At 47.5% G+C, this 14,491-nt stretch overlaps 2 protein-coding genes across 4 annotated transcripts; one reads left to right on the top strand and one right to left on the bottom strand.

Annotated features, from left to right (window-relative positions):
* Nucleotides 1-1,682: 1,682 nt before the first annotated feature.
* NDUFS3 (NADH:ubiquinone oxidoreductase core subunit S3) lies at nt 1,683-8,236 on the bottom strand. Its single transcript, XM_084774823.1, has 7 exons — nt 8,080-8,236; nt 7,901-7,966; nt 6,144-6,241; nt 5,648-5,797; nt 2,748-2,873; nt 2,499-2,618; nt 1,683-1,925 (listed from the first exon to the last, which is right to left on the bottom strand). The coding sequence occupies exons 1-7, from the start codon at nt 8,141-8,143 to the stop codon at nt 1,758-1,760; spliced, it is 792 nt and encodes a 263-aa protein (XP_084630949.1). The 5' UTR covers nt 8,144-8,236; the 3' UTR covers nt 1,683-1,757.
* KBTBD4 (kelch repeat and BTB domain containing 4) lies at nt 8,159-14,306 on the top strand. 3 transcript variants are annotated; one of them, XM_084774788.1, is made up of 4 exons: nt 8,159-8,294; nt 9,169-9,786; nt 11,398-11,504; nt 12,874-14,306. In XM_084774788.1, the coding sequence occupies exons 1-4, from the start codon at nt 8,216-8,218 to the stop codon at nt 13,732-13,734; spliced, it is 1,665 nt and encodes a 554-aa protein (XP_084630914.1). In that variant the 5' UTR covers nt 8,159-8,215; the 3' UTR covers nt 13,735-14,306. The 3 variants fall into 3 exon arrangements, with proteins under 3 accessions (XP_084630914.1, XP_084630915.1, XP_084630913.1); XM_084774789.1 differs by having other exon boundaries at nt 8,235-8,391; XM_084774787.1 differs by lacking the exon at nt 8,159-8,294 and adding an exon at nt 8,528-8,644.
* The last annotated feature ends 185 nt before the right edge of the window (nt 14,307-14,491 follow it).

The following is a 14,491-nucleotide window of genomic DNA, read 5'->3' as shown; positions in this document are numbered from 1 at the left end:
ACAGGCTTCCCACACTATCACTTTCACCAGCCTGGCCACTAGGCCCCCCAGTTCCATCTCTGGCATGTGAGCCTCCAAAGAGCCAACTGTACCTGCTGTCAGCCAACAGTCTTTTCTTGGCTCCTAGCCACCCACCATGAAGCCCCTGTACCAGCATCGTCCCGAAGTCACTTAAGAGAGGAGACCACTGGCTGCCACTAGACTAAGGAACTGTAGCATCCCAGCCACGACCTCTGACTCTGCCCCCAAAGGCTCTGTCCTCTTCTCTCCCTGCCGCAGCTCCAACTCCCCGCTGCAGGCTACCTCTGCATTTCTTTATGTGTCGGTCTTCGAAGCTGAGTTAAGAAGGGCTGGCTATGGCTTCACTCACCTCCTAGGGGCTGTTTTCACCCCTCAGAGGTGCAGACGCTTCAGTTTGGGCAAAGCATCTTGCTCAGACAGGCGGGATGTTTAGTTCATAAGAAAACAGCTTCAGTTGACCCTCCCAAGGGATGCATCTCAGGCAGCAGGTCTATCTCACACTGAAAACATCTTGCTTAGACCAGGTAGACACTCAGTCTAACCTGACACCCAGTCCAGCCCAGCCTCCAGGGCACCTCTGCGGCCAAAAGCTGCTCATCCGGTCTCCAGTTACATGGCTCCACCAGGAGTGCCCATGGGAGACACTCAACATAGAGCAGCTGGAGACTGGAAGCCTTGTCTGGAAGGCAGATAGATGGACCTGTAGCCCCTGAGTACACAGCTCTGATGACTCTATTTACTAACAACTTTCTACATTAGACCAGACATTGGGAAGATTCCTTTAGCCTAAGTGGCTCCTACACTTGGCTTATGAGATGTTTAGATGGGAGGACAGTAAATTGGGGCTTTCCTGGCCCTACCCACTCCCCTGGATCTATCAGCTGCCTCCACAGTCTGCAGAGATAACAGTTTTCTTCAGCAGTTTCAAGGCTTTCCAGTTGTCGCTAGAGACCAGGCCATACAAACCTTATGTACAGGCTGTGAGAACTGAATTACAGCTCTGGGCTCTTCTAGGGACACATCCAGGCTCACAGATCACAATATGTACAACTGCAGCTCGTAGTCCCATTAAATAGACAGCGTTGGCAGGGAACACCTCCCGCCTGCACCTGCCCTTGCCTGAGTCAGTATGATTTCTACCCATTATCAGCACACGACGGCTGGGGAACCCGGTGGCTCAGCAGATAAGCACACTTGCTGCTGAGCCTGATGACCTGAATTCAGTTCCCAGAATTCACAATGGTGGAGGAGAAACACTTCTGAAAATCATCCCCTGACCTCCACCTGTGCTGCCACCCCACTAAGTAAAACACACACAGGAATCCCAGCAGTGGTGGCCAATGACTTAATCCCAGCACTCAGGAGGCAGAGACAGGTGGATCTCTGAGTCCAAGGCCAGCCTGGTCTACAGAGTTCTGTGAGTTCCAGGACAGTCAGGGGTGTTATACAGAGAAGCCCTGTCTCATGGGGGTGGGGTGTGCCTTTAATCCTAGCACTGGGAGACAGAGGCACGCAGACCTCTTAAGTTTAAGGCCAGCCTGGTCTACATAGTGAGTCAGGGACAGCCAGGGCTACACACAGAAAGAACAAACAAAAATCAAACAACAAAAACAAATACTAAAAAAGAATCAACACAAGACAAATAAACCACCACAAAGTGGTGAAATGTCCCTAGGAATTTATTTACACAACTATAAGTATGGAATTTGTCCTCTACGATCTGCATGCCTTTGAAGCTACTTGGTTTCCAGCTTCTTGTCTCCGGCTTCCAGCTTGAGACTCTCGGGGGGCTGACGATAGGCAGGGAATGCCTCCCAGGGGCTGTTCAGGTCAAACTTGCGGAATTCTTGTGACAATTCCACTGGTTCAGCCACCACCCGCTTCACCTCATCGTCATATCGTAGCTGCAGGAGCAAAAGTTGGGACAAATGACTGAGGAGCCCACTTTACACGACCCTGGGTGACTCCTCCGGCCCCTCCCTCCCCCCTTGGCTTCTGTTCAGTAGTCTCCACAGGCTCTGTCACTCTATGTCCACACACACTACCCATTTGGTCACACATGCTGATAAACTAATGCAACACGGTCGATTAGAACCATCTGAAACTCCAGCTTCAGGGCATCTGGCATACACCCTCCTCTGGCTTCCACAGGCACCAGACACACATACACATACATGCAGGCAAAACACTTACACACATAAAAGTAAATCCTAAAAATAAAATGCAACCATCATTACAATGGCTAACTTTAACATTGACAGTATGCCAGGCTCTGCATGCCACCACATAGGTAAGTATTGTTTCCATTATACTGATGAGAAAACTGCCCCTTGGCTAAATCAAACGACTTGCCCCACATTACACAAATGAAACTAGGACTGCAGCTCAGGCTCCTGAGCTACCATATACAGATCATAGCCCATCAGGCTCACGATCTCCCAGGCTCTGTGGCCGCTCCTCAGTTTTAAGGTTTCTACCTCAACATAGCCAGAGAGGGGAAAGTCTTTCCGGAAAGGATGTCCCTCGAAGCCGTAATCTGTCAGGATCCTTCTCAAATCAGGATGGTTAACAAAGAAAACTCCAAACATGTCCCAGACCTAGAAGAGAGTGGCTCTCAGGAAGCCTGTCCCTGGGGCCGGAAGCAGGGGCGCTGCCCTGCACCACACCCTCCACTTCCAGCGCTGACCTCTGACCCCGAGGCAGGGCGCACCACCCCAGGCACTCACCTCCCTCTCATACCAGTTGGCCGCCTTATGCACAGGCACTGCAGACTCGATGGCGGCCAGCTCATCTGCATAGGTCTTCACGCGGATCCTAGAGTTGAAGCGCAGAGACAGCAGGTTGTAGACAATCTAGGAGAGAAGGAGGAGCTGGAAGACCAAGGCGGCTCTAGGATAAGGGGGCTGAGTGAGAACGCGCTGTTAAGGAAACAATTAGACCCTGCATCCTCTACAACCGTGCACAAAGGCTTAGGCTACAAGTGTGGCTCTGCAAGTTAGCCCTCGTGCCCACCTGCCCTGATCCTCACTAGGTTAGCTCCTGCTACTCTGCTCAGTCTAGCTCAATTAGGTATTGAGAAGGCGGAGGCAGGAAGACTGCCGTGTTCAAGGTCTGCATGGCAAGCTCCAGGCCGGCTTGGACTACGTAAGGTGACCCTACCAAGATTTGACACAACTGTCCCCTGTATCTAAGAACCCTCCCAGGCCACGTGTACTTCTGAGTATGCTTGATCTTCCTTATAATTGTATGTGTGTGTGATGTGAGTGTGTGCACAGCTTTTGGAAGTTAGTTCTCTTCTACTGTGGGATCCGGGGCTAGAAATAGTTTGTCGAGCTTCCAAAATAAGCACATCTACAGCTGAGCCATCCTGCTGGCCCACAATTTAACTTTTTTCCAAGAGTTATTGTAGTATAACTTATTAGCACTCCTATTTTATTACTTTTCATCTAATAGGTACTTTTCCAAAAAAGCTTTTATGTTTTTGTTTTTGAGATAAGGGTCTCACTATGTAACTTTGGCTGTCCTGGAACTTGCTATGTAGATCAGGCTGGTCTCAGATTTAAAGGTGTATGTCACTATTCCTAGTTTTAATAGGTATGTTATTTGGCGACTGTATTAGCGCTCATGGTTTTTTTTTTTTAGTTACTTATTTTTATTTTATGTGCATTGGTATTTTGCCTGCATGTATGTCTATGTGAGGGTGTCAGTTCTTGGTGTTATAGACAGGTAGGAGCCATCATGTGGGTGCTGTGAATTAAACCCAGGTCCTCTGCAAAAGCAGTCAGTACTCTTTATTATTATGTGTAGTGTTCTGACTGCACATACGTCTTTCTGCCAGAAGACCGCGCCAGATCTCATTATAGATGCTTATGAGCCACCATGTGGTTCTGGGAATTGAAACGCAGGTCCTCTGGAAGAACAGCCAGTGCTTTTAACCTCTGAGCCGTCTCTCCAGCCTCCGCAGTCAGTGCTCATGTTTTATTTATTTATTTGTTTGGCTGGTTGGTTGGTTTTTCGAGACAGGATCTCTCTGTATAGCCCTGGCTGTCCTGGACTTGCTTTGTAGACCAGGCTGGCCTCGAACTCACAACGATCACCTGCCTCTGCCTCCAGAGTGCTGGGACTAAAGGCGTATGCCACCATGCCCGGCAATGCTCATGTTTTAAACAAAACTTCTGTCACGTGATTTTTATTTTCTTTTTATTTATTTTTTGGTTTTTTTGAGACAGGGTTTCTCTGTGTAGCCTTGGCTGTCCTGGACTCGCTTTGTAGACCAGGCTGGCCTTGAACTCACAGCGATCCGCCTGCCTCTGCCTCCCGAGTGCTGGGATTAAAGGCATGCGCCACCACGCCCGGCTCTGTCACGTGATTTTTAAAGGCATAATTATTAGCTTAAAAATAGACTATAATTTATAATTTACTGAGAGCTTTTATGTGGTGTCAGCTTTGCTCATCTTGACTGCAGAGACGTTTTAATTTCCTATGTCCAAGTTTGCTTAGTTGCTGCTGCTGCTGCTGTTTGTTTTTCATGGTCAAGGCTAAATACTCCAATATATATATCGTGTGTTTTGTTTAGTGGGGGTGGTGCTGGGATTTAACCCAAGGCTCTGCATGTTGGGTTTGTGCTGTAACCCTGAGCAATACTGCCAGCCCCGCAACTGTATCTTCAATTGCTTCTCTCACAATTCTTCCCTGGGGTCTTTGCTTTGAGTAATTATACCTGCAATGCTATGAGCATCTAAAGTCACCTAAGATAAATTTTCCTATTTTAATATTATATGATGTTCTAAATTCTACAGATTAACTGAAAAAAAAAAAATCCAAGGCCAGCCACAAAAGATCCTCTTGACCATATAACAGCAAATCCCCAACAGTGGATATAGTTTAGGGGTAGAGTGCTCGACTAGCAAGTATAAGGCTCCAGGTTCAATCCCAGTGTACACACATACACATGTGTATAAACGTTATTTATGTTTATTTTTTTGAGACCAGTTCTGGCGCTTTAGAACTTGCTATGTACACTAGGCTGGCTTCAAACTCACAGGGCTTTGCCTACCACTACCTCCCTAGTGCTGGGTGCATGAGCCACCACACCCAGCATATAGACTTAATTTCTAAAAAGCCAAGCAGAACAAAGCACGGTGACATGGACCTATAGTTCCAACTATCCAGTAAGCCGAGTCATTCCAGGACAACATAGTGAGACCCCGTCTTAATACAAAGAAGGAAAAAGAAAAGAAACCAACAGCCAAAAAGAGACCAAACTCCCACTGTGCTCTATGTGACCCCGACTGAAACTGAAAATGAGGAAGCTCTGGTTTCCATAGCAGCTGTCAATCAGGAAATTGTCTATGCCTTTTCTTACCTTAACCCCCAATCTCACCTATCTTTTTTTTTTCCAGTTAGCATCTCATCTCATATTGCTCTAGTTTTCCCTGAACTCCTTGTGTAGCTGTAGATGACTTTGAACTTGTGATCCCCCTGCCCTCACTTCCCAAGTGCTAGGACCAGAGGTGTGCTAATACACCTAGTTTTCTGCACTGCTAGAAATCAAACCAGGTGTGTGCTAGCCTTAGTCTACCTATGGAGCTATGTATCCTGGCCCCAAAGCTCACATTCAACTGACCTCAAAACGGTTCTGCCGGGTTGGGACGTCCACTGCTGTCAGGTCAGCCAAGGATTTGAATTGTGCATTGGTGTGATCCTTGAGGAAGGTCAGCACTGGGATGACGCCATCAGGATGGATACAGATCTCTAGTTCATTAGAGCAGGTCACCTGCAGACACAGAGCGGCGGGGTGGAGAAATGGGAGGGGGCAGCTAACTTCAGCAGGACTCACTTGGTTTAAGGCGGGTGGTTCACAAATTTCCTAATGCTGTGACCCTTTATTATAGCTCATCATGTTGCGGTGGCCCCCAACCATAAAATAATTTTCCTTGCTACTACCTCACTGTAATTTTGCTACTGTTATGACTTGTAGTGTAAATATCTGTGTTTTCTGATGGTCTTAGGCAACCCCAACAGGGTAATGAGACCCACAGGTTGAGAGCCACTGGCTTATAGATGAAGAAATAATTGACATGTTGGATTTTTGACCCAGACCCAAGGACAATGAGTATTACCTGAACTTGTTGGACATACTTGGGTAGGATTTCAGCCACATACTCTCCAAATGCTGAGAGCTGTTTGTGGGTCACATCATTCCATGGTCTGACAGTGGCTGGAATGAAAAAAGCATAAAAGGAGAAGGTAGCAACCAGCTTCTAGTCTCTCAGACTTTAAAAAACAAACAAACAAAAACAAACAAACAAACAAACAGAAAAACAGATTAGCTTTCAGCAGAACTTCCTGAAGAATCTTCATTTAATTTTTTTTTTTTTTTTTTTTTAGGAAAGCAGAGGCAGGTGGATCTCTGTGAGTTCGAGGACAGCCTGGTCTACAAAGTGAGTCAGGACAGACAAAGCTATAGAAAACCCCTGTCTCCAAAAACAAAAACAAAAACTCACCAAAACCCAAAAAAGAAAACAAATGTACTTTTATTTTGGTGTTTTGCCTGCATATGTGTCTATGCACATGTGCGTGTCTGGTGCTCACAGAGGCCAGAAGAACGTCAGATGGTTGTGAACTGACATGTGGGTGCTGGGAATCAAATCTGGGCCACCTCTTAAGCCCCCCTTGAGGAATCTTAGAGGCACATGTGCAAAGTACCTTCCAGGAATCAGGAAGTGATTAAACCTCAGGGAAACCAGCACTTCTCTTTCATAGTACAGAGCCTCTTGTTACTGTAGTTGGGGCCTTTGCTTCCTGTCTATACTACTCCACAGCTGTTCTTCACACTTCCTGTACTCACGGTAACAAAGCAACAGTGGCAGCTATCCTATCGGACTCAGGGCTCTTCAAGGACGGGAACCAGACCTCTGTCCTCTCTCTTTCTCTCCTTGGCACTTGCTTATATCACATTCTTTTGTTTGGTTGGGTTTTTTGTTGTTGTTGTTGTTTTTTGTTTTTTTTTTTGCTTTTCCGAGACAGGGTTTCTCTGTGTAGCCTTGGCTGTCTTGGACTCTCTTTGTAGACCAGGGTGGCCTCGCACTCACAGCGATCTGCCTGCCTCTGCCTCCCGAGTGCTGGGATTAAAGGCGTGCGCCACCGAGCCCAGCTATACAATATTCTCAATCAAAGAACTTCAGTGCTGAAGAATTCTGAAGGATTCTCTCATCGCCCACACTGCATTATTGGTCCCTTTGTGAAGCTATAAGAAAATAGATGTCCAGAAATGGAAGAAAGCCAGGTTTTTTATTTCCCAGTATGAGTCTATTGACTGAACATAAAGTCATCACATGGTCATTCAAGTACTTGAGCACCCACACATCATCACAGAATCAATAATTATTTTCTGCACTTGGAAACAGGTAGACCTGCTTTGTCGTTCACTGGAACTGTGACTGAACAATCTTATTATCTGGACCGTTTCATGATCTCCCCAGCTGTACGGACAGTAAAATACTGTCCTTCTCACGATGCCGTTATTAACTCCAAAAGATATCAGTCACCATAAGGCTTAAAGCCTTAACGGGCCTAGTAAGCACTAAATTAATGGGTCTCGAACGTTTTGTGACCTAGCCTTAAAGAGCTGACAATTGAATCGGAGAAAGAATCATGAAAATGAGCAAAGGGGAATAAAAGATCAGAAGGGAACAAGTATCTAGGGCACAGGAAGTTCTGGACTCTAACAGCAAGGCGGTGACCACAGCAATCTCCAAGGACAAGCAGAGATTTGACAGGAGGGAAGGTCATTCCAGGGCAAGGACAAACATCTGAGAGAAACAATGAAAGGCCCCTGCTGGCACCGGAGAGAAGAGCGCTGTCCGCACATACTCACGGCGCGTGTCAGCCGCCGCGTTCTCCCACCTCGCAAACTGTACCAGCACCGAGGGTCGTCCAGCCCCTGCACAGGAAAATAAAAGGCACAAAGGCGCGGGTGAGACTCGGAGAGATCTCCTCCGTGCTACGTGCGCCTCTGCCGCTGCCAGTGTTCTCAGCCTGCTGTTCCTTGCTCACCCCTGGCCACGGAAGCGGCCCCCAGGAGCCCACGCCACCAGACCCTGGCTGCGGCAGCCGCCATGTTCCTTAGGGAAGCCGGAGAACACACACTCCACGGAGCCCCAAGGGCACGGACCGGAAGTGGAAGTGTGCAATGGATCTTCTTCCGGGCGAACGTGGGGCGGGAAGCAGAGGTTCCGGATCTGGCACTGGCATGAAAGGAAGTAACGCAGGTAAGAAAGACCCGCAGGTGGGGAAACCGTGAGGTATACGTAGCCCTACCTCGGTACAGCGGAGGCTGAAGAGAAGAAGACACAAAGAATCGGACAGGTGAGAGAAAGGGAAAGGGTGGGCGTTCTGGGTTCTAAGTTCCACATCGCTCCCTGGCTCCTGAGCTAAGCTTTTGATTGGGGAGGGGGGGGGGGCGGGGAGACACGACGGACAGTTTCCTTGGAGACCGTTTCCTAGGCGACTCTAGGTGGCGCGGTCAGGTTGCACAGGGTTATGGACTTCCTTGTGCCCCCGGCCGGCGTGGACGGCTGGGCTCTCTCGAGCTTCTTTAGGAACTCATTGGGGCGAGTAGGTAAGTAAGGAATAGCAGCTCAGAAAAGAGTAAATGTGGAAGTAATGGATGTCCAGGCCCAGGCCTCAGTATCGAGGATCTGCACTCTTACATCCTCTTACGTCTGGGCAAGGAGGGAATCTAACCACAATAACGGAATGTCTTGTTTTATTTACTTTGTTCTTCTTCTTTTGGTCTAATTATGATTCCCCTGAGTCTCACTAATTTGGTTTTAAGATGATAGGCTTCCTCCTTTGTCTCTGTCATGGGCAGATCTAAAGTCCCAAATTTTTTGTTATGTCATCATCAGGAGTATCCAATTTTCTCTCAAGGAAAAACAACAGAACTGCTACTTTAGTTGAATTCATTGGAGGAGAGCTCCGCTGCAGGAATGTCCCAGACCCATGTTTTCAGGGCCAAGAATAAGGCCAGTCTGGGTCCACTTTGCTCCCATTTCCTCGTCCTCCCTCTCTTGAGTTGGACGGTTGATTCATGGACTATGTCTGTGAATTACCAAAAATACTTAGGGTGGTGTTGCTTTGCAGATAGTTGGCAGAGAGAGAAGTTGGCTACCATGGAGTCACCAGAGGAGCCTGGAGCATCCATGGATGAGAACTACTTTGTGAACTATACTTTCAAAGACCGCTCTCACTCAGGCCGAGTGGCTCAGGGCATCATGAAGCTGTGTTTAGAAGAGGAGCTCTTTGCTGACGTCACCATTTCAGTGGAAGGCCGAGAGTTTCAGCTCCATCGGCTGGTCCTGTCAGCTCAGAGCTGCTTCTTCCGGTCTATGTTCACGTCTAACCTGAAGGAGGCTCACAACCGGGTGATTGTGCTGCAAGATGTCAGTGAGTCTGTTTTCCAGCTCCTGGTTGATTATATATACCATGGAACTGTGAAACTTCGAGCTGATGAGCTGCAGGAAATTTATGAGGTGTCAGACATGTATCAGCTGAGGTCCCTCTTTGAGGAGTGTTCTCGGTTTTTGGCACGCACGGTACAAGTGGGCAACTGCCTTCAGGTGATGTGGCTCGCAGATAGGCACAGTGATCCTGAGCTCTACACTGCTGCCAAGCACTGTGCCAAGACCCACCTGGCCCAGCTGCAGAGCACAGAGGAGTTCCTCCACTTGCCCCACCATCTACTCACTGACATCATCTCAGGTAAGTTTGCAGAGGGGCTTACCACACCCAGCTAGGCAAGAATGATGTCCCTGGATGTTCTCCTTCAGGGGAGCCCCAAGCTTATGTAACCAACAGTTGTTGGTGTGTATAATCGTTCTCTCCCCAGGAGAGATCTCGACTGAGGTGGAGGGTCAGGCTTGAGAATCGTGTATCTGCTGTCAAGAGACTGTGTTTCTCAGCAGCTAAAGAAAACGCTGCATCACTTTCCAACAAAAGGGAGCAAGTGCCTCATGTTTTCATGCGCCCTGTACTTTCAAGACCTACAGGACTAGTTACTTAAATAAATTGATGGAGATGGTGATGAATCAAGAATCTAAAATAGGCCTGGCGGTGGTGGCGCACGCCTTTAATCCCAGCACTCGGGAGGCAGAGGCAGGTGGATCCCTGTGAGTTCGAGACCAGCCTGGTCTACAAAGCGAGTCCAGGACAGCCAGGTTTTTGAGAAACCCTGTCTCAAAAAAAAAAATAAAAATAAAAATAAAAACCAACACAAACAAACAAAAAAGAGTCTAAAGTAGGAAACATTTGGGTAAGTTTAGGTAGCAATTCTGCCCTTGCAAGTGAAATGGTACTGTACTTTAGATGTGCACTCTGTAGCCTGGTGGGTGATTACCATGTCATATGAGAGCATAGTGTCATTCACTTTTCTTTTAAAAAGCCAAGACTACACAGAGAAACCCTGTCTCAAAAAACAAGGGGAAAAAAAAGCAAGGCAGGGCTAGTGGTGATACTTGGTGATAGAGCATGTCCCTGGTGTACATGAGACCCTGGGTTTGATTTCAGCACTGAAAATGGTAGTGGTGGGGCAATGTCAAGTTAATTTCATATGTAGGTGTTGGATACATGCATAAAGAAGCACACACACACATACACACATGGTCTATTAAAGAAGCTCAAGTCTTTTTTTTTTCCTTCCTTTGAGACTGTCTCTTTACATAGCCCTGGCTGTCACATAACTCAGTATGTAGAGCAGGCTGGCCTTGAACTCCCAGAGATATATCTGCCTCTGCCCCCCAGGTGCTAGGATTAAAGGTGTGCTCTACTACAACCAGCTGTGGTTCAAGTCGTGAGCGCCCCTTTAAGACTGTCACTGATGAGGCTGGATAGATGGCTCAGCAGGTAAGAGTATTTGTTACTCTTGCCCTTGCTATTCTTACAGAGGACCATGGTTCATTTCCCAGAACCCACATGGTGGTTACACATCAGTAACTCTAGTCCCATAGCATCTGATGCAATCTTCTGACTTTCATGGGCACCAGGCATGCATGTGGTGCACAGATATGTGCAGGCAAAACACTCACACACATAAAACATATTTTAAAAAATTAACAAGATAGGGCTGGAGAGATGGCTCAGAGTTTAAGAGCACTGCCTGTTCTTCCAAAAGTCCTGAGTCCAATTACCAGCAACCACATGGTGGTGGCTCACAACCATCTGTAAGCCCTCTTCTGGCCTGCAGGTATAGGTGCAGGCAAAACACTGTATACTTAATAAATAAATCTAAAAAAACAAAAACAAAAACAAAAAAAAAACCCAAAACAAGACCCAGTAACGTTGTCATTGACCATGCTTTCTCTTTGGCTCTCACAGATGGGGTTCCATGTTCCCAGAATCCAACAGAGGCAATAGAAGCCTGGATCAATTTCAATAAAGAAGAAAGAGAGGCTTTTGCAGAGTCACTCAGGACCAGCTTGAAGGTAAGGCACGTGTCATAAGGATTGGGGCCCCATAATCTCTTCGTTCCAGCCCTCAGTGACCTTTTTTTCTTCCTTTCCTTTTTTGGCATTGGGATATGTGTGGGGTCCAAGGACAACAGGCAGGAGTCCGTTCTCTCCTTCCATTGTGTGGGCCACAGCAGTCACACTCAGGTCCTCAGGCTTGTGGCAGGTGGCTTTACCTGCTAAACCATCTCAGCAGCCCAGCTTGGCCTGGAAGAGAGGGATGTTTGTGTGTGTGTGTGTGTGTGTGTGTGTGTGTGTGTGTGTGTGTGTGTGTAGGTGTATGTGTGGATGTACAGAGAGTGGCCTATCAAGGGTCTTCCTTGAAACCATGTCTCTTATAGAAGTTTACCATTTGGCTAGGCTGGCTAACCAGACAGCAAGCTCCCAGGATCCATTTGTCTCTGCCCCCTCAAAGCTGGAGTTATAGGCGTGTACAACCATGTGTACCTTTTTTTGGTTTTTCAAGACAGAGTTCCTCTGTGTAGCCTTGGCTGTCCCGGACTCACTTCGTAGACCAGGCTGGCCTTGAACTCACATCGATCTTCCTGCCTCTGCCTCAGAGTCCTGGGATTAAAGGTGTGTGCCACCACGCCCTGCCCCATATATACCTTTTTCTGTGGATGCTGGAGATTTTGTGGGGATGCTCAGGTCTTCATGCTTGTACATCAAGTGCCTTTAGCCCCCTAAGCCATCTTCCAAGCCTCTTTGATAGCCACTAATTAGGTATCGGCTTGTAGTGAGAACAGGGGTGCCAGATGTGCTTTCTTATCCCACAAGCTATCAGTCTATGAGCTTCAAAGTTCACAAAGCTTTTGCTGTCTTCTAGAAAAAAACCTGCTTTCACCATTGAGTTAATGTCTAGCCAGGTGTGGTGGCACAACACATGGGAGGGGGACATAAAGGCAGGAGGATCAGCCTCAGCTACATAGTTAGTTCAAGGCCAGCATAGGCTATATAAGGCCCCATGGGGGGTGGGGGGGCAGGGATGACCTGAGATATGAGATACAGTTCTCAGTTGCTAGGGTGCTTGTGTCATGGAGTTCTGGGTTTCATTCCAAACACTGGAAAACAAAAAAGCAGCAAGAGCTGATGTGATAAAAACCTAGAATCCCTCATGGAAGCTGAAGCAGGAGAATAAACAGTTGGTGCTGCATAGCAAGATCTTCTTTGAATAAATACGTAAATAAATTGAATTGCAAGGATAAACAAGACAGATTCTCCACCCCTGCATAAAATGCCCAGAAGAGATTAGAGAAAAGTCAGGATGTGAGACCCAGACTTTTAAGGATACCTATCTTAGCAGTCTTCACGTGACCTGATGGCAGAATTTCAATTTCTCCAACAGGAAATTGGGGAGAATGTGCACATTTACCTCATCGGGAAAGAGTCATCTCGCACCCACTCCTTGGCTGTGTCTTTGCACTGTGCAGAAGATGACTCCATCAGTGTAAGTGGCCAAAACAGCTTGTGCCACCAAATCACTGCGGCCTGCAAGCATGGTGGAGACTTGTATGTCGTGGGAGGGTCCATCCCACGGCGTATGTGGAAATGTAACAATGCCACCGTTGACTGGGAGTGGTGTGCTCCTTTGCCCCGGGACCGCCTCCAGCACACCCTGGTGTCTGTGCCAGGGAAAGATGCCATATATTCACTGGGTGGCAAGACACTTCAGGATACCCTCTCCAATGCAGTCATCTACTATCGGGTAGGTGACAATGTGTGGACAGAGACAACTCAGCTAGAGGTGGCTGTATCTGGAGCCGCTGGGGCCAACCTCAATGGAATCATCTACTTACTGGGGGGTGAGGAGAATGATCTAGACTTCTTTACCAAACCTTCCCGACTTATCCAGTGCTTTGACACAGAAACCGACAAGTGCCATGTGAAGCCGTATGTACTGCCCTTTGCAGGCCGCATGCACGCAGCTGTACATAAGGATCTGGTGTTTATTGTGGCGGAGGGGGACTCTCTGGTGTGCTATAATCCGCTTCTAGACAGCTTCACCCGGCTCTGTCTTCCTGAGGCATGGAGCTCTGCCCCATCCCTCTGGAAGATTGCCAGCTGTAATGGGAGCATCTATGTCTTTAGGGATCGCTATAAGAAGGGGGATGCCAACACCTATAAACTCGACCCTGCTACTTCAGCGGTAACTGTCACAAGAGGCATTAAGGTGCTGCTCACCAACTTGCAGTTTGTGTTGGCCTAAGACAGTGCTGGAAGAGCAGCTGACTCCTTCGCCCTCCCCTTGTCTGCATCCCCAGTCAGTCGGAAGCCCCAGGCTCATGGGGTGCTCTGTGTAGGGCTTCTCACACTCAGACACTTAGAGCCAACCTCTTCTCGGATTTAGGCACAGCCTCCCCTTACCAGATCAGTGTTAAAAAGAAGTATCTTGGTTCCCATGCAGAAAGAAGCCCAATCCTTTTGTCTCTAGCCAACAAAGTGGCCAGTTGTCACTTTCCCACAAGAATTAAGTATTAGGTTTCCTACAGGATTTGGATGGGACAGTGAACTAAGCTAAAAATGTACTGCACCAGCAGGAATCAACTCTAGAATTCAGGACGTTCCTTCTAATGTTTTCTCATCTACTGGTCAGGAAAAGAAACTTTGGTTGGTTTTTGGCTTACACAAACAGATAAGCCAGAAGTAGAAACAATTATTTCTGATTAATAGCAGAAACTGTTTTCCAAACTGAAATATACACAATCTCTGGTCTTTTAAAAGCACTAAGCTAAATCAAGAGTTAGGAACTGTTCATACAAATAAAAGTTTTTGAAGTGATCTGTATGTCTGTGTTGACTCCTGGGTGGGCGACTTCTGAGGAGAACTAAGTATAGACTCTAGACTCCTGAGACAGCAGGACTGCCTGCCCCGGGCACCCTCTAACAGTCTGACCACTGCCCCAGAAGTGTGAGGGAGTCCCACAGGGATTGTTTTTATTTTTATTTTTGGGAGCGCTAGAGACC

This window comes from Acomys minous (genome assembly GCF_964271855.1).
Source record: "Acomys minous genome assembly, chromosome: 3".
In the NCBI taxonomy this organism is placed as follows: Eukaryota; Metazoa; Chordata; class Mammalia; order Rodentia; family Muridae; genus Acomys; species Acomys minous.
Note: the sequence above shows the minus strand (reverse complement) of the source record. Positions and strands in the feature narration are given on the sequence as shown.

Coding starts and splice junctions, on each gene's coding strand:
- NDUFS3 (XM_084774823.1), bottom strand. CDS start 8,143: ATGGCGGCTGCCGCAGCCAGGGTCTGGTGGCGTGGGCTCCTGGGGGCC. Junction 2,874..5,647: donor CCCGGCAGAACCGTTTTGAG/GTCAGTTGAATG, acceptor CTTCTCTCCTAG/ATTGTCTACAACCTGCTGTC. Junction 1,926..2,498: donor CCCTCTCTGGCTATGTTGAG/GTAGAAACCTTA, acceptor TTGCTCCTGCAG/CTACGATATGACGATGAGGT.
- KBTBD4 (XM_084774788.1), top strand. CDS start 8,216: ATGGATCTTCTTCCGGGCGAACGTGGGGCGGGAAGCAGAGGTTCCGGA. Junction 8,295..9,168: donor CATGAAAGGAAGTAACGCAG/GTAAGAAAGACC, acceptor GTTGCTTTGCAG/ATAGTTGGCAGAGAGAGAAG. Junction 11,505..12,873: donor CACTCAGGACCAGCTTGAAG/GTAAGGCACGTG, acceptor TTTCTCCAACAG/GAAATTGGGGAGAATGTGCA.